The following is a 27,828-nucleotide window of genomic DNA, read 5'->3' on the forward strand; positions in this document are numbered from 1 at the left end:
CAGCTGATATCATTCCATCAGGTCCCAGTCAGGCTGAGACGCCCCCCGAGAGAGCTTTACAGATATCATTCCATCCGGCCTCAGTTTTCCGAGGCACTCTCTCGACTAATGGGTCAGAGGCTAATGCAGGGGGGGTGGTCTAAGAATCGGCTGTAAGGCGACAATGGCCGTCATTAATACTGTTTGATGATTCAGAAGGCCTTTGAGGGAACTAGGCCTTAAAGCCTTAATTAGGAGCATCAGTTCAGGGGATGTGCTGGTTAGAAGTGAGTTCAAGTGTGAAGTGATCACTTTTTACTATCCTTACACATTACCTCCAGGAAAAAGACTGGGAATATATCTAATAGGGTTTTTCTTTTCCTTTCCCTTCCTCTTCTTTTGTTTTTCCTCCCTCCCTTCTTTCCTTCCTTCCTTCCTTCCTTCCTTCCTTCCTTCCTTCCTTCCTCCCTCCTTCCCTCCCTCCCTCCCTTCCTTCTTTCCTTCCTTTCTTCCTTCACTTCTCTCCTCCTCCTCTCCCTCCTCCTTCTTTTTTTTTTTTGTAATTAAATAACCCAAAAGCCTCTCGTGAGCATTTGGGGGATTAACATACAATTGCCTTGGGTCTCAATTGATCCCGCTCAGAATAGGAATCCCGCTCACACAGTCCCTGAACGTTCCCTTTCCAAGCCACAGCCCTGAGGAGGTGGGGGCCTAGGCCTGCGGAGTCCACACGTGTGTGCCAAGATGTCTGCAGGTGATGACAAGGAAGAGGGCCTCCTCGTAAGACCTGCTGTTTCTTTTAAACGCCTGCAGCTATTCCTGTTCCCGGGGGAGAATGCACAGAACGAAGCTACCTTGTACCACCAGAAGCACATGGCCATGACTCTCCTGGCCTCCTTTTTCTATTCTGCGCACCTGCCCGAGCGCCTGGCCCCTGGGTGCTTCGACTACATTGGTGAGTGTGCAGCGGCCCTGCTGCCCTTGCCCGCCCCCCTGGGGAGGGTGCCGTCCCTGACACCAGTGATGCAGCTGGAGAGGGAGGCAGGGGCAGGGAGAGAAGCAGCTTTTCAGGAAGTTCTCCAGGGAGGCCAAGGTGAGTGAAATTGTGAGTTCACCCAGGCAGGAAGTATGTAGCCAGCCAACAGCTAGGGAGGATGGGAGACAGTGGAGAGCCTGTGGGTCTAAGATTCTAAAGCATTCCTATGGGGTATGGGACCAGGGGAGTCCCATTATTACCTAGAACATGAAACCCATTATTAAATGACCTTTGAGAGCAGCCCTGGAGAAGAAGAGAAAAGACAGAGTGCACATGGCTCTGAGGGTACCACACAGCAGAGCTGAGCGGAGGAGAGGAACATGTCTGCCTTCGTCTTGTTCAGGCAGGTGTAATGGGGCTAGGAGTCATGGTAGAGCAGTGGTTCTCAGGTGTGGTCTTCAGACCAGTAGTCTCAACATCATCTGGGAACATGCAGATTCTTGGGCCCAGACATCCCAGACCAGAAACGTGGGGGATGGGGCCCAGCACTCACTCAGAGGCTGTGTGATTCTCCAGGTGAGCCTGAGATCACGAAAGTTAGAGAAGTGATGGGGTGGAGAGGAGGTGTCAGAGCCACAGGGTTTATGCCTGCTGGTAGAGAGAGAGAGCCTTCTCTCTCTGTCCAGAAAAGTGGGGCAGGCACTGCAAAACGTGTCTCCCTCCCTGGCTCAGGGACTGGCTGAAAAAGGGACACTTGGGACACTTCTGGTGAGGCTGGTATGTGCTTGGGATGAGAGCTCCTTAGATAAGTTATCATGGTGATTCAAGGGGCCATCCTGTCCCCATGGGGTGGGCAGGAAACTTGGTTCTCCCCATGCCCATTTTGTTCATGCTTTTCTGTCTCCTCCCACCTAAGTCACATGGCCATTTGCTTTGTTCATTCTGATTAGAGTTTCATCTCCTTTACTTATTCTCTCCTGCTGGAGGAATTACAAGCAAAATGCTAATAGGGCAGATTTCAAAAAAGGAGAGAGCCAAGAGGGCCAGGGAAATGGTACCTGCTTATAGGAAACTGCCGACCGCATCCATCTCCCCAGCCCCAGCTGGATGAAATAGAGGTGGTTGTGGATGAAGTCTGGGGCCTACAGGAAAAATAGCCCTGGGCCTTGTTTTACCAACTCCCTGGCTTCTTAATAACATGGGGTTATTTTTTTACCTTTATCCTGTCCTTTAGGGCCTAGAGATACAAAGCAGAAAGACACCTTTATGGGTAGAAATTTGCCAGACAGCAGTTAATGACAGATCGTTAAAAAGGGGTTTGGAGAGTTTTCTGTCCTTAAATCACTGTGTCGCCAGATATCGGACTCCCTCTCCAACATCCCAAGTGGGAAGTGCTGGACCGCTTTGGTTAACGTTGGCCCACAGGAAGCTCCTCCCTATTCCTGTCAGGCAGGATTGTTGAAACCACTCTTCCTGCTGCAGCCACATTTCAGATATGTTCAGTGCTCATGGCTCTAGTGTCTTTCTATCTCCTGTCCTAATGGAGACCAGTTTGAGCCTCCGCTGGTGAGTGCACCTAGTCACCTCTTTCTGTTTGGGCCTGTGTCCTTGGAGAGCACAGCTCTCTGCTGGGCCAGAAGCCACTTTGCTGCATCACACACAGATTTGGAAATAGTACACAGCCCATTGGGATGATGTGAGTGAGGCAGGGGTGGCAGCTTTAAGCACACCTTCTTCCTGGGGGGACCCAGCCTGGGGTGCTGGCAGCTCCCTACCAGAAGGAACTCATCAGCCACCCATTTGAGAAGCCCCAACTCTCCTATACTCTCATCCCCTACTCTGCTCATGCACAGCGGTGCAGGTGGCCAGTCTGGCCCCTTCCTGGGATACAGTCATTGAATACTTACATTGAGATATGTCCTGGAGTATAACACTGACTCTTTTTGTTTTTGTTTTGGTTTTGGTTTGGTTTGGTTTTTTTACTGAAGGAGAATCCTCATTTAACTCCTGTGTTGCATTAGTCTGCTAGGGTTGCCATAATAAAGAACCATAGACTGGATGGCTTAAACAACAGAAATTTATTTTCTCACAGTTCTGAAGGTTAGAAGTCTGAAAACCTGGGGTCAGCAGGGTTGGTTTCTTCAGAGTCCTCCCTCCTTAGCTTGTAGAAAGCAGTCTTCTCCCTCTCTTATCACATGGTCTTCCCTCTGTTTATGGACATGTCTGTGTCCTAATCTACTCTACTTATATGAACACCAATCCTACGGGCCCCACCATAGTGACCTCATTTTAATTTACTTATCTCTTAAAGACCCCATCTCCAAATATGGTCACATTCTGAGGTATTAGGGATTAGGACCGCAACATATAAATTTGGAAGAGGGAGACACATTCAGCCCATGACACATATGGTCTTCTCATCTTACTCCTGGTTTCTGAGGGTTGTCCCCCAAAGCAGTCCCTGGCCCTGGGCAATGGACTCCTTTTCTTTCCAGCCAGCGAATGTGCATATCCCTGCCTACTCCCAGCACCCTCTGTGGATGTGTACCTGTGAACTGGGGTCCCGCAGGTCATGGGAGGAAGAGCTCCTTGTCATGTCTGGATTAACCAGCAGGACAGTAAGTGGCCAAGAGAGACTTTGTCTGGCTTCTCCTTCGGCACTGAAATCAGAATCTAAGCTCATTAGTGCTGGCTCTTAAGAGATGACCTTTGGCAGCACATGATGCCTAACTTTTTCACAGGAAAAGCAGCACTGGTGGATTTGCTTTTCTCTGATGGCCTTATAATTTTTCTCACGTTATATTTTAAAAATAAATTTATTGAAGCATATTTTACATATCACATAATTCCCTAATTTCAATTATACAACTTAATGATATTTTTAGTAAGTTTACTAAGGTATACAGCATTCGCCATAACTGAAGTTTAGAACATGTTTATCACCCCAGTGAGATCGCTCATGCCCATGCACTATTCATCTCCTCTCCCACCCCCTGCCCAAGGCAACCGCTACTCTCCATTTTGTCTCTATAGATTTGCCTTTTCTGGATATGTGATATGAATGAAATTATACAGTATGTGTCTCTTGGTCTGGCGTCTTTCACTCAGCATGATGTTTTTAGCACACGTGCCATAGCATGTATCATCTCTCTTTTATTGCTGATCTCAGTGGCCTTTTGTATGCTTGCTATAGGTCACAGCCACCAGCTGTTCCATGTGTGTGTGATCCTGGCCACGCACATGCAGATGGAAGCCATACTCCTGGACAAGAATCTGAGGAAGGAATGGATCCTGGCCAACTCTAGGACCCTGTCTTTCCCTCAGATAGCCGGAGCCATACTTCTGTGTCTCATCTTCAGCCTCAGCAACATAATTTATTTCTCAGCTGCTCTGTATCGGATTCCCGAGCCAGAATTACATAAAAAAGAAACATGATTTGGACCATGAGCTTTTTGTGCCAGATATCAACATTAAGCTGTAACATTCTAACCATCATAAGCCGGTGGCGTGTTACTGGTTTACAGTGGCCTAAAATGTTCAGAATGATTGGTTCCTGGCATTTTTAGTGGGTTCATATCAATAAGGTATTTAACTGGGGAAAATTTTCTAGATGTGCACTGATTCTGTATGTGTGATTTTAAAAGGGGAACATTGGTTCAAGTAAGTCCTCGTTCAGGCAAATCATTAATATTTCATTAAGTTTTAAATTTATTTAAAATGAGTTTTCAATTCTATTTAAAGAGTTGGATTAAGCATATTACTTTTGTACCTTTACTATTAAACAGTTGGATTAAGCTTTACTACCCTTGTAGTATTACTCTTTAAAAATGGAACTTGCTTCATTTAATGAGTTTTATGTAACAAAGCCTCTCCTAAGAGTTCCCACAGTGGAAGGAGAATGAGTCAGAAATGTCAGTGGTGGGGGGACCTGAGAAAGAGGAAGTTTGGTCTATGGGAGGCCTGGGACCAGGAAGGCATTCCAGAATGAAGAGACCTGGTTTGGGCAGGGTCCTCTTTCTTTTACCACCTAGTAAAGGAAACGAATTTAAAGAGAGTCCTCTTTTCCCACAAGTCCATTCTGCTTCGGAGTGCAAATTGTCACATCTATGGGATTTGGATTTGGACTATGGATTTGGATTTTCTTAAAAGTCCACAGCCTATGGCTGGGTATCATGTATTCTATTTTGCTGTTTTCTTGTTGCCAGTTTGATGCTGCAAAGTATTATGCAGGGCTGGTAAAATGTGTCACACCGTGGGAGTTTGCTAAATTAATCCCTGTTGGTTGTGCTAAGTTGTCACCTTTTAAATCAATGACATCACTCTTTTTAGGGATGCCATACATGTGATGTTGCTTCAGCATTTCAAATATGCTGCAACTTTTAGTATTCAAATGCAGAGGATGCTAAAGACCTTGCCAAAGGATTTGTCAAAAGTAGTAATTTTTCCAGCTTTACTGTGAATCAAACACTTGGTAAGCTTGTGACAAATGCAGATTCCCAGAGAAACCAGGAGATTGTGCTTTACAAGTATAAAAATGTGGGTGTCCTAGAGGAGGTCTGCACTGCAGCGAGTCCCCAGGTTATTCTAGTGCAGAAGGGTCACAGGCCAAACTTTAAGAAATGCTGGTGTCAGGAATTCCAGAAGGCACTGGGCTTACCAGCTTTGTTTTCATTGATGTAATGTTCAGCAACTCACCTCCTAAGGACACGTCCCCCGCTTTCTATTCTGCATGGTACTAAAACACTGAGCATTTTCTCACCTGTTGCATTATTAATTAAAGTTCAGTATTTCATGGTGTTTTCAGAGCATACAGAAATGCTGACGCAAAACAGTTTTTAACAGAGGCTCATCAACCCCTGGTCTGCACTTGCTAATGACTTAAGGGGCCATTCACAATGCAGGATCCTCTTTGCTGACTCAGGAACACCCCTATATCTTAGAAGACTGCTTCTGTGGTTAACTGGCCCACACGCTTGAATAGCTTTGTACATAGCTCATCATCCAATCCTCTGAGGACAAGTAACATTGATATTGGATGAAAGTGGTCAAGAAATATTATTTCATTAGTTTTATTACCTGTTTACTTCCTCTGGGAAAGGTAGACTGATAAAATTATATGGACTCGTAAATTTTGGGTACATTCATTACAAGCTACACGACAAAATTTGTTCTTTAGCAACAACCTGATGTCATTAGTAGAATTGTACTCCAGCAGGGTCTGGTGGGCTTCTACGTCATCTTACTGTAACTTCAATTTTATAGTGAAAAAAAAGGTACAATGTTTAAATACACTATTTTAGTAATGCCAAAGACATGAAGGCTTTCAAATACTCTTGTTTATAACAGTAAAATAATATTCTTTGATCAGCTCAGAAATAATTGGAAGATTAATGAGTGATTAATTTGAAGGACTTTTAGATAATTTAACCTTTAGTTATGTTGCTTTTTCGCCATGCTTAATGATGAAAATAAAATGTTAAGCCAACAAAATAAGACCAAGTGTTTTCATAGTGTTTGTATAAGTTTGGTAAACTTAGTCCCATTGTATACTTTTGGACAGTATTACAAATTAAAATTTTATAATAGTTTGTAGTACACTGATTTGCAAGTTTCTACTGTGGAGTGAGAATGGGTTTTAATAATCTATCAATTATCGTTAAATATTAAGTCTAATGTGGGTATAGTTTTGCCTAAGCCATCCCAGAAAGTCAAAAAGGTTGGCAGGGGGTCAGTTGAAGTTTTTTAATGTAGTTCTCAAAAAAATTTCAATATCTCAATATACTTTAGTGATGTGGCATATTCCCACTGGTGGCAATTGCTCACCCTCACGCTGTCTCAAAAGGGATTATGTGGAAGCAGGTAGACTCCTAGTGGGATATCCCTCTTCCCCCTCCGCCTGTTTGAGAAACACCACTCTAAAATTTATCAGACATTACAGTTGTGCTAAAACCTGAATGTGTTTGAATGAGGCCATTTCGTCAACTGTATCTCCCTTTACTCATTGTAGAGTTTCATTTTCCATTGCTCATTTTTTAGAGAACAACTCACCATCTTCTTTCTAAAGATATGAATTTGTCATTGTTGATTTGAATTAGAAGTGGGAAGTTTCTAAGCCTTTTGAGTACAAAGTGATTTAAATATTTGGTCTGCTGCAATCTTTCTCAAAGTGTTTTTTTGTGGAACCCTGTTCATCTGAGAAGTTCTGAGGAAGGCATGTGGAGTAGAATGGTATCTGTCAAATATGTTGGAGAAACACTTCATCTGCATCTACCGTGTCCCAGATTTGTTTTGGCCATGATACCCTTCTTATATGAAACACCTATTAATACTGTATAACAACATTTTATGACATGTTAGTTGAATGCCAGCCTCTGCTTTTGTAGTCAATAATCCATTATGGATGAAAAGGCAAAGACCCATTTCCAAACTCAGAGATGTTCTTTCAGTGTCTGGTTTTCTTAAACTGTGTGGGAGAAACAAATAAATAAAATTTATTTATTATAATACAGTTGTCCTGTTTTTCACTTGGTTTGGTTCTGTTTCACCTACCACACTGTGAACATGTTCATTCATCATGAGAAATAGGTTCCTGTACATGTGTGCATTGCTAAATCATTTGATGAATATTTATTTAGTGCTTGGTATATCTAGAACAAACATTGTCCTAGAAACTGGGGATACAAAAGTGAACAAAACCTACACTGTCCCTCCCTCATGGAGTTGATGTCAGACAAGATATATAGATAAATTCAGATAATGGTAAGTGCTATAAAGAAAATAAGCCTGGTGAAGGAATAAGGAAATGTGGGGTAGGGCAGGTGAGAGTGGATGGCCACTGTGATAAGCTGACATTTGAGGAGAGACTGGATGGGTGGAAAGGAGCCAGCTGTGCCAGCATGTAGGGGGAAGTGTTTCAGGTCAAGGTAGCAGTAAGTGCAAAGGCCCCAAGGTCAGTAGGTACTTGTCCTGTTGGAAGGCTGGAAATCTGACCACTCATTCCTGAAATGTATAACTCCAGAAGATGTCTGGATTACTTGACTTTTGAAAAATTCTGGAATTTCTCCCGAATGTTCTTCCTGGGAGATTGCCAAGGAGCTTTCCTACGCCCCTTGGTACTTGTATGAATGCTTCAACTCTGTAATAAACATAATTCAGACAAATAGAGAGTTGTCACATCCATTCTCGTCATCTCAACAACAGATTTCTAAAGTTGGCTGAACTTTTGCCTCCTCCAGCTCACGGAACAAGGGACCTCAAAGATAATTTAATCCAGCCTTTCAAAAATGTGTTTGATGATGTAGAAATCCAGTCTCAGGACTTCACAAATGAACAGATGCAGAATACCTGGGGCAGGGGCGTTCCTTAGAATTTTAAAGTTTTGTCAAAAGCCTAGGTGATTTTTAGTATGAGGAACTTTAAGAAGTGCTGATATAGTCCAACCTTTTTTAAAATGTAATTTCAGACTTAGAAAAATGTTGCCCCAAATAGTACAAAGAATCCCCTTCTCCCTTTCGATATTTATATACCTATTCTCTAACAGGGAAAAACTTGGGTCAGTTATCCACAATGTATTTACTTATTTGCTCAATCCTAGAATGTACACAATGTTATTTCAAAATTATTAACCCATGTCTGAAGAAAGCCTACTAATTAGAATTCAATATATGTTTCCAGTTATTTTTGTCTTGAGCTTGAGGGCATATAGTCTAAATAATCTTAATTACTTGAGTTAGTTATAGCCTCTTTTCTGTGTATGTTATTCATTTGAAATAAGGTTCAGATCATTTGTTTCTTTTTGTATCAATTTTATAGTTTCCCCCCAAGCTTGTTGATTTTATTCATTTTTTTATTTAAAACGTTAACATCCAATCATTCATTTTACAAATGGCCTGGAAATGTGAGACGATGTTTCCAAGGCCACTTCAGTGAACAGCAGGGCTGAGGAGAGACCTCTCTCCTTGGGTGTTGAATGTGTTGGGTGTCTCAGCTCCCATAGCAGTCATGTCTCCATTTTACCACCTTCCCTCAAACATTCTGGATTTCAATAGGTTCTGGTCATTGGTGTTTATTTGGTTCCCACAGCTGGACTTGCTTAGCTAGGTGCTTGAATTAATTATGGTTTCAAATCTGTGTGGTGTTAGCCCCTCAGTAATTTACATGAGAAATTCACAGTCCAGTTTGGCAGTTTCATAAAAAGTTAAACTTACACTTAGCACAATACCAGCAACCCTACCCAAGAGAAATGAAAACGCATGTCTACATAAAGATCTTTATAAAAATAATTATACCAGTTGCATTCATAATCGCCAAAAAGTGGAAACAACCTAAACGTCCATCAACTAATGAATGGATAAATTGTCATGTAGTCAGTCATACAATGGAATACTACTAAGCAATAAAAAGGGAACACCTTACTGGTACATGCAACACATGGATAAATCTCAAAACTATCATGCTGAGTTAAATAAGTGACATTTCTGGAAAAGATAAAACTCAAAGGAAGCCAGAAAAGTGGTTACCAAGGACTGGGAATAGAGGATGGTGACTACAAAGGGGCAGCACACAAGAATGATGGGAATATTATACATTTGATTGTGGCGGTGGTTACAGGATGTTTGTCAAATACATAGACGGTACAACTAAATGGTTAATTTTACTCAATAAAATTATACCTCAATAAACCTATTTTGTTTTTTGTTTTGTTTTTTTTAAAAGGCCTCCGAGTTCTACTCCCTCTCTCTCCTGCCCTTACCTCTAGTCTGGATCTCTAATTCTAATGGGAAAAGCAATCTTTTACTGGTTGTGGGGAGCCTTTGGAGGGAAGAGATTAGGATGTGTCAAATGTGAAGTGCCTGTGGGACACCCAGAGAAACAATATAATGAATTGACATTTTAAAGAAAATTAATAAGCCAGGGAGCTTAATATGAATAGAAGTGAGGGAAGAAGAAGAAACTGGCCTGAAGAGAAGCTGGGGGCGGTGCAATATAACTGGGTCATTGACTGGGGAGTTCTCTGAAGGGATGGATTCATTCATTCCTTCTAAAACCTTTATATAGTACCTCCATTGTTGGGCACTGGGGATGCAATAGTGCCATCTAGTGAGGTTGTGGGCATAAGCTGGAGAGGAAATGGATTACAAATTGGGATGTGAGCTCCAAAGCAAACCAACAGTTGCAGTGACTAGGGGAGTGCAGGGGGCTGTGGATATAGAGCAGGGTTCCAGCATCCAGAGCATCTCAGCAGATCTGCTGAGAACTGAGGATAAGGAGGGATTGTCTGAGAAAGGAGGGAGGAGAGCTTGACAGCAGAGGGAATGGTGTGTGAGCCCAGTGTGTGCAGGGCACTGAAGGTCTGTGCGGCTGGGGGACAGGGGAGCAGTGCAGGAGTTAATGATAGGTAATAAGCTTGGAGAGCAAGAGCCTTGGGACCTTGCCAAGGGTTTTTAGCAATGGGAAGCTACTGCAGTGTTATAAGCAGGGGCATGACATTATCAGATATGTGATTTAGAGGTGAGCTGGCTGCAAAATGGAGCCTGGATTGGAGGGTAGCAGCAGAGAGGTTTGTTAGGATACTGTTGCAGTCATCCAGATGAGAAATAGTAGTGACCAAGGGGATGGAGAGAAGTGGAGAGGTTTGAATGCTATTAGTACTGTCAAGATTTGGTGATTGAATGTTGGAGTAGAAGGGGAGGCAAAAGTCAAAGATGTTACTTTGGACTCTGGTTTGGGTTTCTGGGTAGATGGTGATGCCATCCACTGAGGAGGAGCAGGTTCAAGGGCAGAGATTAAGATGTGTTTGGTGTGAGATGCCTGTGGGACACCCAAGTGGAGAATCCATAAGGCAATTGGATATATGGGTCTGGAGCTCAGAAGAGCAAATGTGAATGGTATGTGAAACCACGGGCATGGTTGGAAGTGCCTGGGGAGCAGGCCCAGCTAGTGACCCAGTAAAAACCCTAAGTCACAATATTTAAGGGAGAAAAAAAGAACACACAAATGAGGCCAAGAAAGAGGGGCTAGAGAGCTAGGAGAAAAAACAAAGACACATGAAGAGCAGAACGGGACATGTTTTTGGTGCTGTTGAGAGGTCAAGTAAGATAAGGTGTGAAAGGGTCAATTAGATTCAGCATCAAGGAGGTGGTGATCTTGGTGAGAAGAGTTCTAATGGAGAGACAGAGGCCAAAGCCACACTGAAGAGTAACTAAGAGTTAAGTAGCCAGCAGCCAAGCCCAATTCCTAAATGATACAGATCCCAACTTCTCAACAAATAAAGTTCTAATGGTTCAAAGACGTAAACATAAAAAACAAAGGAATAAAAGCACTATAAAATACAAGATATTTTTTAAAAATTACTTCAGAGTGGGGAAGACTTTTCTTAGTGTGATACAAAACATAAAAGAAAAAACTGATAAATTTGACTAAGCTGTCACAAAACAACATAAAATAAAAACCAAATTATGAACTATAAAAATATTTGAACTCTAATTAGATGAGGTCCAATTTTTTAATATATGAAGAGCTTTTACAAATCAATAAGAAAAATGGACAACCCAATAAAACAAGAAGGCAAAGGCACAGTTCATAGAAAAGGAAACGCAAATGACTCTTAAATATATGAACAGACACCCAACCTCATTCATTATAAAAGATGATTTAAACCACATTGTGATTTTTTTTTCACCTATTAGATCAACTTTGTTTTCTGAGAATTGTGGAGAAACAGGTACTGTCTCATACATGGCTGGTGGGATTGTAAATTTGGACAACCTTTATAGAGGACAATTTGGCAATATCTGTGAAACATGAATGCATATACTCTGACTCAGCAATTCTGCTTCTAGGAACTCATCATCCAGATTTACTTGCATTGTGCAAAATTATTAATTCCAAGCTTATTCACTGTCACTGTGTAATAGCAAAGATAGGAACCATCTTTATGTCAAACTAAGGATATTAAAGTATGTCTATCCTTATTGGTGTCTGGTCCAGTAGGAAGTTGAGGAGATGTGACTAGAGTTCCATGAGAGCACAGATGTAGATGCTTTATTTGATAATCATCAATTTAGGGGCAAAATTCAAAGTTAAAATCAGTTCATCTTAGAAAAGAGTGGTTCTGGTCAAGGCAAGGACCAAATTTTATTCATCTCTGTATGCCCAGGATCAAACATTGCTAAGAATTTGATAAAACAATGAATCTACGGGAAAGAGCTGAAAAAAATCAGAGTGGGAAAACCCAGGAAATGTGAAGAAGAGAGAGAAAGGACGTCAAGATGATGTGATGACATTTGGAAGCCAGAAAGGGAGTCTGAGACTGCCCATCGCACAGCACAAGCATAGGACACTCATGGGCCGGAACGACAGTGTTGACTTATGAATCAATTCTGGATCTGCTACTCCATTGGGCTTCTTGCGCTGTAGGAAAATTAACCCTCAATTTCCTCATCGGAAATGTAAAGGGTTGTAGTTCATGTTGAGGTCCGGGTTCCAGCCCGGCGGCACTGACACCCAGAGTCCCCGCGCCTTTTCCGCGTCGGTCGCCTAGGAGACGAGGGCCACTTCCGGCAGAACAGACACTTCCTCAGAGGCCCCGCCCCTTCCCCAGGGCGTGCGCTGATTGGCCCGTTTGAAATGCGCCGGGCGCGAGCTCACCTGGGCTCGCCGCTGTGCCGCCGGGTTTCACCGAGCGGTGTCTCTCAGCTGCTGTGTCCCGGTTCCCACGGCTTGTCTTTGTGACTCGCTCTCCTTGCCAGCCAGCCCTCCTCATCCAGCCCGGGGTCTCGCGCGCGTATCTGGGCAGCGCGGAGCCTGCTGCCATGAAGCCAGCGTGAGTACGGGGCGGCGGAGCCGGGCCTCCATGCTGGGGCGGGCGTCTCCTCAAGCCGCCTCCCTCAGCGGGCCGCGCAGTCGGCACGGAGCCCCGCGCTGCTCCGGCCGCAGCCCCCAAAGTGGGAGTCCCCACGTGGACCGCTCAGGGGGAGCCACGGCGCCGAGACCCAGCCGGGTCGATCCCCGACCCCGAGCCCTGCGCCTGCCGTTCCGCTCTGGTCTCTCGCTGCCTGGGGAGGTTGGCCCCAAGTCGGGGGAGGTTTGTGCCACCACTCTGGTTCCCGTTAGCTGTGTTGCCTTTCACCTGGCTCCGGGCCGCCTCCGCCGACCTTTTAAGTTCTCCCTTTCCCTGTTGGCCGCCCGCATTGCTTGCATTTCTTAGCCCACTCCGTGGCCTGGAGGCCTTTGGGAAGGCCCTAGAGTAGACCATCCCGTTGTATAGACTGATTACTTTTGCCCTATTCTTTGGCCGCAGACGTATCCGCCCAACATTCCTCACTAAATCTGGGACATTTTCCGTGCAGCATAATTCCTTGACCTCTACTGCGTAAAGAAATAATTTTTTTACAGAAGAGGGTTGCCTGTAATTATAATCATCATGTAGCTACTCGTTTGCAAAAGGCAACTTGTTTTCTTAGGAGGCCAAAGTCAAAATCTTTTCTTTTTAAAAAAAGTGTTGAGTTGAAATAAACCTATGATAATATTTTGCACTTAAAACACTAATTTGCTTCCGTTACTATGGGAACATTTTGAGAAAATATTTTAATCTATAGTCCAAGCCAATAATTTCACATAATTTTAGTGTTAAATGTTCATCCAGCCTATATATAGGTAAAGTGGGGGTGGAGGTGGGAAGCATGCTAGAGAAATGGTGAAATAAATCACAATAATCTGTACCTACTGATAAAAAAAACAAAATTCAACTGAGTAAATTTTTTCAATCTTACTGCCTTTATTCAACAATTTATAAGTCTGGCAGCATCCCACTTAGCAACTAGAAAGATCTGAGGAGCTGTACAAAATAGGAGACTTTTAAAGGCAGAAAGGAGCAGGACCGAGCAAAGAGCCCATTGTTTCAGGCATGGGCACCCTCCTTTGGTGGGCCACAGGGGTCTGTGAGGTGGATTACCTCATTAGTGCTAACCAGGAAATTCCATACTGACTGGCTGAGATTACATTCCTGGGAAAGACTAAAACTGCAATTAGATTAGGTGTTAAATCTTGGTTTAGTGATGTGGATTTAGAGACTGATTCTATTTTGGGCCTATTCCCCTTTTTTGCACTACTTAAGAGAGCAAGAGGTTGCAGTTTGGGGACCACATTTTGTTTGGGGACAAAGGATGGTAGGTTTTGAGAATTCAATAACCTGTTCCTTGAAAGTGTAGACATAAATCTTAGTGAAAGGATGGACTCCTCCATCTGCATTCTTTATAATTTACTGAAGTTAATCACTTGTCAGTCTGCCTTGGCAATGGCTGTTGGTTCAGTGCGTGTACTTGTACACACATATTAATGTCTTTCAAGATAAGTGTGGTCAGTTATCTGTAGATTTTTCAAACTTGTAGTGCCTGTGTAAAATTGTTGCTCAAGAAAATATCCAAGCTATTTTAAGTATAAAGTGGGTACATTTAGTACCAGAAATGTCTCCTAAACCAAATTTTAATTTTGGATTATGCATGCCACAAACACTCTTATACTAATACAATTCTATTCATGTTAGTTATTTAGGGTGTAGTGTTTTGGAACTGCTGAGGAATAATTTTATAAAGCCTAGGAAGTTTGTCTCTGTGTGAATTATAGGTGAGGTTTTTGTATGTTAGTGTTGAAGTGAATTTTTTTTTTTAAATCTATGTCTAGGAGGACTAAGACGCCCAGAAAACTTGTAGTGAAAAAAGGATCCCAAACGAGTCTTAAAGATCCAGTTGGGGTAAGGTCTCCCTGTGAATTTATGTGTGTGTGTTTTCTCTTCATTCCTTTTATGTCTTATGTGTATACTTGGAAAGGATGGAGATGTGGAAGTAGAGTCAAAGAACATTTAGTTAAAAGGATTGTACTAAATTGCTTAAGGTTTTTCGCGCTTTGAAATTTTGTTTCTATGTAGGATTCATTAGTCTAGTAAAATTAAGTTTCTTGTTGTTGAGTGCATACTTCCTATAACTAATTATAATTTGAAAAATGAGATAATGAAAAATCTTCAACTGTCCCAGAGAATTCTTCATACTCTCTGAGATAGGGAGAAACTTTCTGCTTGGATGAGCATCCTTTCCCATCTTTAGGACTGTTAAACACTAACTGATGACACACTTCATGAGGAAAGCCCGAAACTCCATGCTTTTTTGGGGCCAAGTTTCATTAAGACTTTGTTGTAGAACAGTTTAATTCAGTCTAATAACTATTCATAATTGCATGTACTTCACTAGTTTCAGGCTTGGGAATTTGCTTTAAAAGCTAATGGCAAACCCAAAAAGGCTGGTTTGCTCTGGGATATTTTAAATCTCCCCTTCACTGGTACTGGAGTGTGTCTCTTGGTCTGAGTTGAGAGAACCAGATGCTTTGCACATATAGCTGAACAGTTTTTCCTCAACCCTGTCATTGATCAAGAAAACCACACTTAAACTCTTACACTTACTTATTTGTATATTGTGTTAAGCTGACAAGTTTTAATTGACATCCAGTTACAGAAAATTCTAACCGATTTTCAAATAATTCTCATTGTGATGTTATTGATTTTTAGAGAGATTTTATATTAGTAATAGTATAACTTTATTAAACGTATGCCCATAAAATAGTGAAGAGAAGCTATGGATTTGATGCTTTTGTTAACCAAAATTTATTTTAATTTTATGTGCATTTAAAATCTCATTATCTCTAAAATCTGTTTGTATTTGACAGTGTCAGGTAGCAGGTTTGGGTTTTCATAGCTCTAAGTTTATATTGATCTCTTAAATTAAGAGACCAAATATTTGTTGAATGAATGAATGAATGAATGGAAAGCTTAAATGGTAAGTCCGGTAAAAAGTCAACCTTTGTTCTTTAAGCACTTTCCTGTGCTTTCAGGTCTACTGTAGGGTGCGCCCACTGAGCTTTCCTGATCAAGAGTGTTGCATAGAAGTGATCAATAATACAACCGTTCAACTTCATACTCCTGAGGGTTACAAACTCAACCGAAATGGAGACTATAAGGAGGTACTTCTTATTGGAACCAAGCTGTTTTTAAATGATATATTCTTTCCTGAATGGCTTTTCCATTTTTGAAACTTAACAAAATTTATGTGTTTCCACTTTTTTGAAAGACATTTTACTGTAACCACCATATCTAAAGTATTTTTAATCCCTGGGATATTCAAACATACCTGCGGTATTCTGGAGTTAGAAGATTGCTTTTAGAGGATAATTTCTTGAACTGGGTATTTATTGCTTCTTAGAGCGTATGTTAGCGATAGCTTAATGTGGAATGATGTATTTAATTGTGCTAGGAAGTTTTTATATACACCACAAAATTTCATGTGTGGATATTAAATTAACATGTAGAGATTAAAACAGTAATTGTATACTTGTTCCTACCTCTTATGAAGTGTTTTTATTTTTAGTAAAATGTTGAGCAAAGTGAGTTCGATTCAGTTCAACAAACATGTTGGGCTAAACTGAAAGGTGGAAGGAGATTTTCAAAAATGAGTAAGACACAGTTCTTGCCTTTATGAAGCTTATAGCTGGGGGGCACAGATGGAAATAAGTAACCCTCATACAGGTAAGATGGAAACATAGGTGTGCTAAAAGAGATGACGGAATGCAGAAGAAAGGATTAATTCAGGCAGCGGTGTCTCCTTTCAAGATACCATTTACTCTTTTATGCACATTACTCCAGTGAAATTGCTCATCAAAAGCCCACCAGTGGTGTCTTTGCTGCTAAATTTGTTGGACACCTCTTTGTTGTCATTATAATCTTCTCAGGAGCACCCTCCTTCCTGAAGCACTCTCCTTCCTGTCCCACCTCCAGCTGTCCATGTTCTGTCTTTCATTGGCCACTCTTTGTAGGCTCCTCTTCCTTTTCCAACCTCTACCAAGTTGGGCTACACCCACAGCTGTCTTATCTATCTATACTTTTCCATGGCTTTAAATGTTGATTATAGGTAATCTGAAATTTTTATCTCCAGCCTAAATCTTTTCTCTAGCTCTAAACTCAAATGTCCACTGCTTGGATATCACACAAGCACCTCAAATTTTACATGTCCAAAGGAACTCTAGATTTTTTTCGACCTCTAAATCACTTTCTCCTTTATCTTATCCCTTACCACCATCTGCCTTTCAGCTCAAGTCAGAAATCTTGTTCCTACCTCTCTCTGGTGCCTTTCATATCCCATTAATCAGTAGGTCCTACCACTTCTCCTCCAATGTATATCTTGAAATTGTCCTTTCATTCCGTCTCCACTGCCACCACCTTCATTTGAGCCCTGTCACGGAGACCAGTGCTTCTCAAACTCTGGTGAAGGAACAGCTTTTCTCAATGCAGTGTGACTGATACTTTTGTGCAGCTTTGCCACATGGAACTAACCATGTCAGACAACAGAACTGATTTATAATTTGTTTAGTGAGATTAGCCCATTGATCACATCCTGGGATGTTGCAGCCATGTCAAATGGCTACAAAATTTTCTAAACATTTACTCTCAATTTCTGCAATTAATCTTCTGTTAGACTGGAAACAGACAGTTCCCAGAGGGGTACTGGTTTGCTGACCTTACTCTGAGCAGGGCTGATAAAGCCATGCTGAGGCCTAACTGGACTGCCTGCTTCCACTGGGATCTTCTCTAATCCATTTTCCACAGAGCAGCCAGAGTGACCTTTTAAAGCATAAATCAGATCTCACCATTTTCCTGTTTAAAAGCTTCCAAGAAATAAAGTTTTTAAATAGGCAAAATCCTGCTTAATCTGCCTCCTGTCTATCTGGCCACCTCATCTCTCAGCATTCATCCGGTCCTGGCTGGATTCCTTAGATAAACGAGAATTCTGCTCAGGGCTGTTCCCTGACCTGGACCTCTTTTCCCTTGGCCCTTAGCATGGATGGCGCCTCATCCTTAGGTTTCATCTTAAATATCATCTACTCGGAGAGTATATCCAGACTACCACATCAGAAGTGCACCCCTCCCCACCTTCCTACCTGATCTGCACTCCATAAACTTCCACCTACCACAATCTATAGATTCTTTGCTTGTTTATTGTCTCTTTCCCCTGGTATAATGTAAGCTTCAAGGGATAAGTACCTTCTCTGTCCTATTTGCCAAACACTCAATAAATGTGGATTAAGCATGAATGAGTCATCTGGGAAGTAGGCCTTTGAGGATGTCAAATAGTTGAAAAATGAGTTACTGAATTTTACTTTAATTAGAGTTAATTTTAAGTATACAGTAAAACCTTAGATTGCAAGTAACGTGGTTTACGAGTGTTCTGCAAGATGAGCAAACATTTATAAATACATTTTTAATGTGGTAAATGAGCGATGTCTTGCAATACAAGTAGTTTGTTTCTGGAACGAATTATGCTCGCAAACCAAGGTATTACTGTATATGTAAATAGTACAAAGAGGTTTGGTGAGGATTAAAAGTTCTGCCCTGTGACAGAAGGGAACACTGAATAATGGAAACAGTGTTGGACTGGAAATGGTTTTGATACCAATTAGCTCCATAGGCTTGGGGCAAGTTTCTCCTTTGCCTCAGTTTTCTTCACCTGGAAAGAAGGGATTTGTTCATGAGAACTTGGAGGTCATCTGACTAACATGTCAGCACTATCTTGTGTATATCCTTTCAGCTCTAAAATTCTTTGTTCTTTTTATGAATTCTAAAGCTTATTCACAGGATTGGGGGAAAAAACTTCCACAAACGTGAGAGTTAGCCTAGCTGAACATTGGTGTGTGATCTTTAACAAGTTGTAAAATGAGCACAATAATTAATAGTACCTACATCAGAGGTTGTAAGAGTGAAATGATTCACTACCATGCTAAGGCAGTGCATGGGACATGGTCAGTGCCAAGTGTCAGCTGTCGTGTACTAATCTATACATGTCTCCTTTTGGGAGACAAAATTGCTAATTTTAAAAACATAAGTGTCATGATATTGATATATGAGCAGGTTGAATCTAAGGTAAAGGGTGCAAAACAGAAAAAAGGGAGCCATTTAATAAAGGCTATATATAATCCATAATAAATTCTAGTGAATAATCAGGTACCAAATAACTTAGCACTGACATTCATGAAGCAAAAACTGCAAGAAATTGAGGAAACCTGAAGAAAAAATTGCAATGTCTGCAATCCAATAAAACTAGAAAATAACAAAAGTAAAAATAATAGAACTCGAGCCCATGGCAGCTAAGACATTATAATTCACATAATTTATACCCCAATCTCCAATCTAATTTTTAAAAGAGTTTGGTAATATTTTTAATTATATGGTTATTTTATACTGATTATATTTTGAAAGCGATTTGATAATTGAAGTATTGCTTTCTTAAAGATCATAATTTCAAATTTATTTCAAATAAGAACTTAGATGAGTTTATATTTATAATTAATTGCTGGTTTTAAAAAACTAGTAAATCAAAATACTTGGTTTTATGCTGCTATGCCTTTTTTTTTTTTTTTTAACTTCGCGGTTTTGGACTTTTTTTTTTTTAAGTTTTGTTTTTTGTTTTTTTGTTTTTAATTGGGGAATTGGAACAGCACCGGGGAATTGGGTGAAGGGGAACAGACAAGTTGCTGTCCTTTTGTTCTTCAGTATAGTTGTGGAGGACATTGCTTCACTGGCCCAAATTGGCACCATCATTGCGCTCTTCCCAGGCGAGTCAGATCAGTCACCGGCTTCTGGAGGGCCGCTCACGCTGGCTGCTGGCTACTGGCTACACACGGTAGCCCATGGCAACCCACTGCAGCAGGGGCTGCAGCCTACGCCAACACCGGTGACTCACAGCAGCCCAGCTCCAGGTTGAGCTGTTGTTCAGCATCTTAGCTGTGGAGGGCAGCGTCACTGGCCCTCATATGTGGGATACAAACCGGGGCCCTCTGGCGTCCCAAATCAGCTCTTAACCAACACGCCACTCTGCTGGCCCTGCTATGCCATTTTAAATGACACCTTTATAAGAAAAAATAGAAAGCAGTAAAATGAAGTAATACTTGAGGAGTTTCACAAGTCTGAATCATTATTATGCCTTTTGATCTTCTTAGTAATTTAATTAAAACAAAATCAGCCTTAGTTTATGAAGCATTAGTGGACTTAAGAGTTTTCTATATTCTTTTCAGTAGCTTTAACTGTAAATACTTACCAATTTATAATTGGTATAATTAGGTATGTCATGACTTTTTTAAGGGTTCCAAGTGTAAAGACCATTTGTACTTTTTTCTCTGTGCATCTAGATCTTAAATGTTCCTAAAGAAACACCTGAATAAGTTTAAACAAATGTATTTCTAGTCTAGATATAGTGGAATCCATTTATGCACTTTTTATTCTTCCCCACAGACTCAGTATTCATTTAAACAAGTATTTGGTACTCATACCACCCAAAAGGAGCTCTTTGATGTTGTGGCTAATCCCTTGGTAGATGACGTTATTCGTGGCAAAAATGGTATGATTCTTGCAGTTTTGTTTGATTTTCTTTTTTCTCCTCTTCTCATATAAAACTTTTTTGATACTTAAATATTTGGTTTATATTCAGCCTTGAATTCAGATTGTTAGGGTGGTGTTAAACCTGCTTTTTTGAGCTGGTTAATTTTAAGTGTTTTTTAATGAAATGAAGAAATACTACAAGTGGACGACTTTTAAGATATAATCTGGTGTGACTTGCTCTGTTGTAGGTCTCCTTTTTACATATGGTGTGACGGGAAGTGGAAAAACCCACACCATGACTGGTTCTCCAGGGGAAGGAGGCCTACTTCCTCGTTGTTTGGACATGATCTTTAACAGTATAGGGTCATTTCAAGCTAAACGATATGTAAGTATAATTCTTTAGTGTTGTAACTGTTTCACTTGAGGACATAGGGACCAAGATACCTGTGGATACAGTAGTATTAAGGGAGAACTAATTGGATATATTAGCATTGGATACATTTTGAAACCTTAAATATATTTAAATAATAAATATTCATTTCTTAAATACGTTTCTTACTATTTAAGTCAAATTCTCAAAATCATGATCTGATTTTTGCCCCCACTTCAGGTTTTTAAATCTAATGATAGGAATAGCATGGATATACAGTGTGAAGTTGACGCCTTACTAGAACGGCAGAAAAGAGAAGCCATGCCCAATCCAAAGACCCCCTCTAGCAAGTAAGTAATTACATATGTATGCAACACTAGCCTAAAGGGAAACGCTGTTCCAAGGTTTCCTCAAATGTAGGAAATGGTGAACAGGAAGTGGAGAAGGTGATCTGACAGTTGACTTGAATGAGATCAAAGATGAAGAATGTTCTTAAATATTTGCTCGGATGTTTTGTGTTTTGGTTTGGGGGTGGTGTTTTTTTTTTGGTTTTGTGTTTTGAGCACACTGCCTTTGAATCACTGCTTAGAGAAGGTGCCACTCTAGGTCGGAGAGGGTATAAAAGCCCTGTGCTGTGTATCTGGGAGGACATGGGAGTATTGTTGGCCAAGTGTGATTGTGAATAAAGTTGCTTTGTGCATTTCTGCTTGTAATGGTAGGTCATCTATGTTGTGTCTTTTAGTTACCACCTTGGGATCATTTACTTTTGGTCTTGACTCAATGTATAAGATCAGACTTTGGCTTTTTTGTCCCCCTTTTTTCAGACGACAAGTAGATCCAGAGTTTGCAGATATGATAAATGTACAAGAATTTTGCAAAGCAGAAGAGGTTGATGAAGATAGTGTCTATGGTGTATTTGTCTCTTATATTGAAATATATAATAATTACATATATGATCTACTGGAAGAGATGCCATTTGATCCCATAAAGCCCAAGTAAGTAGCTGTTTCATCTTTGGGAACTCACTTCACTTCAGTGGGTCTTAGTTTTTTCAGCTATAAATGGTGACAATGCTTACTTTTGCATTCAAAATGAGATACAACTTGTATATCATGCAGTTGGTGCTCAATGAGTGATTTTATTATTAACTAGATGTGCAGGTATATTAGGGACCTAGTGTGTTAAGACATTAAGAAAGACCTGAATATTCATCTTAGACATTACTGTTGATAACTCTTGGCCCTGGGCTATATTTTAAGAAGGACCTTAATTGTATAAGGATGTGTCCCTACAGATGTGCCTTGGCGCTACCTTTCAAGAGCCTGACATTTAGTGTTGGGAGTTTGTAGCCATTTTAACCATCTATGTCTTGGTGATCTCTACAGAATGTAGGCTAAAGCTGTTGTCTGTAAAACTAATACTCACAGACCTCCCCTCATTGGTTAATATGAAGTAACATCTATATTGTCATTCTGCCAGAGTTAAAAGCCTACTCCTTAGATTTCTTTGGGTCTTGCCCTACTGAGAATGAAAACCGATTATAACCTAGCATCACAAACAATAAATCTGCATTTCTGCCAGAACCAACTCTGGAATCTCCTCTCTAATGTTAATATCTTGTTCCTGAGTTGATGGTTTTCTTCTTAAATGCTTATTTTCAGTGCCCTCTTCGTTAGGGCCTCTCAGGACATAATATGAAGACCTGTGTTTTATATTTAACTTTCGTGTGTATGTCTAATCCAACATTATTGGAGAAACAGCTGGATTTAGAAAACGATTAGACTGTGAACAGATGTCAGTATATCCAGTTTTATTTACATTAAACAGTGTATAGACTACTTTCCCATTTGTTTCAAAGTGTCAGTTCTGTATACCCATATTCCTAAACTTTTGTGATGTCATTCATTGCTACCAACATGTGCCAAGTTTCTGTTTGGTTTGCTCTCAATGAGATTATTTTCAAAGGAGCTTATTATCTTGGTTTATTTAGTTGCACAAAAGGACTGACAAATACCACTTGTGTGCCTTGTAACCTTTCTGGTAACTCTTTGAATGAATTCACAGAGTACTTATTTGGCACTGAGATCAGATTTAATTTGTTAGAGTGGTGTATAACCTGCTTTTTTGAGCTGATTAATATTTAGTGTTTTTCTAATACAATGAAGAAATAGTACAAGTGGAGGATTTTTAAGATAGGACTTATTGTGACTGTCACATACTCTGGACTGAACATGTTGCTGTGAGATGGCTGCTGTAGAAACAGTCACTTGTAACTTATACCTTATTCCTTTGGTAGGTGGAACAGTTGCAGCACGCCCATGAGGAACACAGACTTTGTGTATGTGATGGCGTTGGCTCTTTTCTTAAGGAGAAGGGTGCAGTTAAACTAGTGTTTGGCATCTGTGGCATGTTTGCATGTGGGTGGTTTTTTAATTGGCACTGGGCTGATTGCTACCTATGAGCCCCCTGCTTGCTTCCTGAAAAATCTGTCATTTACTGACTGATGGTGCGTGGTAAATGTTTCTGCCCCCACCATTTACAACACAGGCCAAACAGACAGCACCCTTTCCCATCCTTAGCTTACCATACAGATTAAAACTTGACCAGCCACTTTGGAAGGATTACCACTCCTAGTATACACCAAACTCTTTCTGAATTTGTTTTTTGCTGACACTGAGGTCAGAACCAGCTCTATCTGTTGATCTTTTAAAATTAGGAAAATGCCAGATTTGATGCTTAACCTATGCATGTGATGTTGCTATACTACTTTGATCTCTAATTGTTTATTAAGTGTTGTTTCGTGTGCTTTGCCAGAACAAATTAGAGCAAAACTTTTAAAACAACAGGTTCCTGTTATCCTGTCATGTAACTAACATTGACTGTATATCCTGATAGTTATCTGTTTAGCATTTTTCTGAGATCTTGCTTAGGCTTATTCCATTTCTAAGAATGGATGTCATGTTTGGAATTTTAGCCCTAGTCTTGAGATATTAGTAACTCATAATTTTGGAAACTAATGTTTTTTTTTCTTTCCCATAGACCTCCACAATCTAAACTGCTTCGTGAAGATAAGAACCATAACATGTATGTTGCAGGATGTACAGAAGTAGAAGTGAAATCTACTGAGGAGGCTTTTGAAGTTTTCTGGAGAGGTTAGAGTGAAAATTGGAAAACTATAAAATGATATACTTGACACCAGTACCTTTTGGTTTAGTAGAAAGCATGTACACAGAAATAGCTGAGTTCAAGTTTGATCCATGATTTTTCTGTCATAGGCCAGAAAAAGAGACGTATTGCTAACACACATCTGAATCGTGAGTCCAGCCGTTCCCACAGTGTGTTCAACATTAAATTAGTTCAAGCTCCACTGGATGCAGATGGAGACAATGTCTTACAGGTAAAGTAGTGTATGGAATTTTTCTTGTTCTAACTGAATCCCTAATTTTTGGAATTAGAGTTAAATAAGGGAGGTTTCATTGCAATGAAGATTGCACTAGAATTAATATATGTGTAGGTCATGACTTTACTTGTTCCAATAGATAGTATAGTTTTGGAAAACTGGCTGTTGAAACTTAGAACCTGGAATTTTGCTGTGAAAAACATTTACAAATCTTTATAAATCTCTTTAATAGAGATAAAATAGAAGAATGTGTGATTCATTGTTTTATCTCTGAGGACTCACTTTGCATGTGGAAATTCAGTTAATGGTTTTAAAATGTCAGCAATTAACTTTCCAGGGTGGGTACAGTTCAGGAGATGGCCAATTCTAAATTGTTCTTCTCTTGGCTGAGAGGCCAGCAGGGCGCCCCCGTTGATCACCATTTACTATTGGGCCTGTCACGCTACAGGGCTTACATCAATTAGTAACAGCATTTGAGCCCAAATATGAATCATTTAATAACTTTAAACTATTGGGTTGTTGGAAAAGTCATGACGCATTTTTGCAGCGAAAAACATAGAAAAAAATACGTCATGACTTTTCCAACAAACCAATATTAAAGTGTAATTTTATTCAAAACATATTATGAAATTGTGATATCATGAAGATTTCCAGATGGCAGGAAGATATGGTACATCATGGTACTGAAGACCACCAGGAATCAAATTCTGATTAATTTACTAACTATCTGACCTAACTAACAAACTCCTCATAATGCTGAGAAGATTAAAGGAGGTAGTGCATGTAAAGGTGAGTCCAGTGTTTGGCTTATATATAGTCAGCACTCAATAAAAGATAGCTAGAAAATGCTTATAAGTCAAGCTTCCACATACACTTGATTTCCTTTTAATCACATTGACTATTACAATATCAGTTATGTACCTCTTGACTTTCATTTCTTAACATTATTAGCATATTATGAAATTATTAAATATCTGATTATAGAAAAATTTAGGATAGCTCTGTTCTAGACTGACTATTTAGTAGCTATTTATTGAGCTACTGCTGAGTGTTAGGCCTTGTGCAAGGTGCTGGAGATAAAGTCGTTAAAAGGCAGAATTTCTGCTCTATGGAACTATCAGTATAATGTAGAAGACCAGACAGTGTGCAAGTAATCATTAATGTCATGAGTGTATTTATCATATGCTTTTAGCAAACTCTTCCCCCAAAACATGTATCCTTTGCTCTATTGGTACAGTTTGTATTGTGCAAATATTATATTCATAATACAATAATTTGAATATATTTAAAGAGCATTGTGAACTAGTTATAGCTCATGTTATGTTATTGGCATTATGATCTTCCCTTCAGGAAAAAGAACAAATCACTATAAGCCAGCTGTCCTTGGTAGATCTTGCTGGAAGTGAAAGAACTAACCGGACAAAAGCAGAAGGGAACAGATTACGAGAAGCTGGTGAGTGAAGCATAGTACTTAATTTATTGCTGCAATTTTCAAAAACTTGCAATGCCAGTTTATCATCTGCTTATTGATGCAGTTTAAGCATAATTGTCTTCAATTTCATAATTTAGAGGCTAAGTTTAATGGTCAATATTGTTCCTTCAGTTATGCTGGTTTGGTATCACTCTATTACAGTATACTTATTTCTTTAAGAACATGGAAAAATGACTAAAATAAATATAAGTTATATTCATAGTGAAAGCGCCTGTTATATCTATTGCTGGTATTGTTGGTACTGGGTCCTTAAAGTGAAATTAACAGTTACTCCAACATTCATAGTGGTAAAAATCAGCTTCTGGAGGTGGGAAAGATCTTTGAACGCAAGAGCCAAGTGAAAGGAAATCTGTTTTGTTTTATTATTTTTAATGTTTCCTTTTGTATAGCCATTGAAGTTTTTATTTTTTTATTTTTTTAAAGATTTTTATTGGGGAATTGGGGGATGAGAACAGACAAGTTGCTGTCGTTTTGTTCTTCAGTCTAGTTGTGGAGGACGTTGCTTCACTGGCCCAAGTTGGCACCATCATTGCGCTCTTCCCAGGCGAGGCAGATCAGTCGCCAGCTTCTGGACGGCCGCTCACTGTGGCTGCTGGCCGCTCACGCAGGCCGCTGGCTACACATGGTAGCCCATGGCAACCCACTGCCACAGGGGCTGCAGCCTACGCCGTCGCCGGCGACTCATAGCAGCCCAGCTCCAGGATGAGCTGTTGTTCAGCATCTTAGCTGTGGAGGGCAGTGTCACTGGCCCTCATATGTGGGATCCGAACCGGGGCCCTCTGGCGTCCCAAGCCAGCTTTTAACCATCGCGCCACTCGGCCGGCCCAAGGAACGAATTCTTAATGTACTTTTAGAGTCTATGTAGGTGAGATCTCCTGCATTATTGGAGGCTTGATCAATCTGTCAGACTCACCTTGATCCAGAAATCCAAACAAGAGTGGTCAGAAGGAACAAGTATGCCACCTAAGAAATCCTTATTTAAATGTAGAGGGGACAGAGTTAGCTGGATCCTAAGACACTTGACTGTTAGAAACAGGAGCCCCTCTGGGTGCAGGGGAGAGAGACTTCATGTCGATGGAGCTAACTGTAGCCTGAAATGGGTCATGCTTTAGACATAATATTTTAATATAAGGATAATAAACATCTATATCCAATATGCTCTTTAAAAGAATTTAAGATTTGGAAGAAACTTTATGGGTCATGAAGTGCAATGTTGCATTCAGCAGAGTCCTTTTGATAGAGTCCTTGAAGGATAGTATTTAACCTCTCCTGAAACACTGCTATTAAAATACTCCTGAAATACTACCAGACCATACTTAGACAGCTCTTTAAATTGAGTCACTAAAATCTGTTATTTGTAATTTCCATCTAATACTTCTATAAAGTAAAGATTTTATAGGCAAACGGACCACATCTAGCTATCTATTATTTTCAGCTGTCTTTGTACATTTTTCTCTCAGGTAACATTAACCAGTCACTAATGACACTAAGAACATGTATGGAAGTCCTGAGAGAGAACCAAATGTATGGAACTAACAAGGTAAGCAACAGCCTTTCATCATTTGTATAGCTTTGGGTGTTCTTTTTACCTTATGTATTCATTTGGATTTGAATGTATTTATAGATGGTTCCATATCGAGATTCAAAGTTAACCCATCTATTCAAGAACTACTTCGACGGGGAAGGAAAAGTCCGCATGATCGTATGTGTGAATCCAAAAGCTGAAGATTATGAAGAAAGCTTGGTAATTTTAATGGATTTATCCTATACAATACAATCTTAGAGTTTCTGCAGAGCAAACAACTATTTGGGTGTGAAGAATGACATTTTGAACATTTTTTAAATTGATACAGAACCATCAGTTACAGAAATAAACTGATGACCAATTTATTGTTTCATTTAGTAAATTCTGAAGGGCTTGGATATATTTATTTGTTTAAAAAAAAAAAAAAAAGAAAAAGAAAAAGAAACCCAAAACTCCATTTGTTTGTTTTATATCTTAGCAAGTCATGAGATTTGCGGAAGTGACCCAAGAAGTTGAAGTAGCAAGACCAGTAGACAAGGCAATATGTGGCTTAACGCCTGGACGGCGGTACAGAAACCACCCTCGGGCAGGTCCAGTTGGAGATGGTATGATTTGGTGTTAGGTCATTTGCCCACTGATTAGTCTTCTCTCCCTCTCCCTCTCCCCCCT

The 27,828-nt window shown here is 40.3% G+C and overlaps 2 protein-coding genes across 4 annotated transcripts in view; both read left to right on the forward strand.

Annotated features, from left to right (window-relative positions):
* The window catches only part of PAQR5 (progestin and adipoQ receptor family member 5), an 85,557-nt gene extending 78,098 nt beyond the window's left edge, over positions 1 to 7,459 (forward strand). Inside the window, exons 7-8 of the mRNA XM_019647363.1 lie at positions 793 to 934; positions 4,149 to 7,459. Of these exons, the coding sequence (XP_019502908.1) occupies positions 793 to 934; positions 4,149 to 4,390 (384 nt within the window). The 3' untranslated portion in view covers positions 4,391 to 7,459. The remainder of the gene's footprint in view (positions 1 to 792; positions 935 to 4,148) is intronic.
* A 5,171-nt stretch (positions 7,460 to 12,630) lies between these two features.
* KIF23 (kinesin family member 23) overlaps positions 12,631 to 27,828 on the forward strand; it is a 25,617-nt gene continuing 10,419 nt past the window's right edge. For 2 of the 3 annotated variants that reach the window (XM_019647347.1, XM_019647346.1), the window contains exons 1-13: positions 12,631 to 12,779; positions 14,639 to 14,708; positions 15,839 to 15,967; positions 20,286 to 20,391; positions 20,621 to 20,757; positions 20,983 to 21,092; positions 21,567 to 21,737; positions 23,782 to 23,894; positions 24,018 to 24,139; positions 25,493 to 25,595; positions 27,095 to 27,174; positions 27,259 to 27,378; positions 27,638 to 27,764. In XM_019647347.1, the coding sequence (XP_019502892.1) occupies positions 12,769 to 12,779; positions 14,639 to 14,708; positions 15,839 to 15,967; positions 20,286 to 20,391; positions 20,621 to 20,757; positions 20,983 to 21,092; positions 21,567 to 21,737; positions 23,782 to 23,894; positions 24,018 to 24,139; positions 25,493 to 25,595; positions 27,095 to 27,174; positions 27,259 to 27,378; positions 27,638 to 27,764 (1,399 nt within the window). In that variant the 5' untranslated portion in view covers positions 12,631 to 12,768. Of the gene's footprint in view, positions 12,780 to 14,638; positions 14,709 to 15,838; positions 15,968 to 20,285; positions 20,392 to 20,620; positions 20,758 to 20,982; positions 21,093 to 21,566; positions 21,738 to 23,038; positions 23,081 to 23,781; positions 23,895 to 24,017; positions 24,140 to 25,492; positions 25,596 to 27,094; positions 27,175 to 27,258; positions 27,379 to 27,637; positions 27,765 to 27,828 lie in introns of all 3 variants that reach the window. The other variant, XM_019647345.1, reaches the window with a different exon arrangement.

Source organism: Hipposideros armiger, unplaced genomic scaffold (assembly GCF_001890085.2).
Source record: "Hipposideros armiger isolate ML-2016 unplaced genomic scaffold, ASM189008v1 scaffold_110, whole genome shotgun sequence".
Taxonomy (NCBI): domain Eukaryota; kingdom Metazoa; phylum Chordata; class Mammalia; order Chiroptera; family Hipposideridae; genus Hipposideros; species Hipposideros armiger.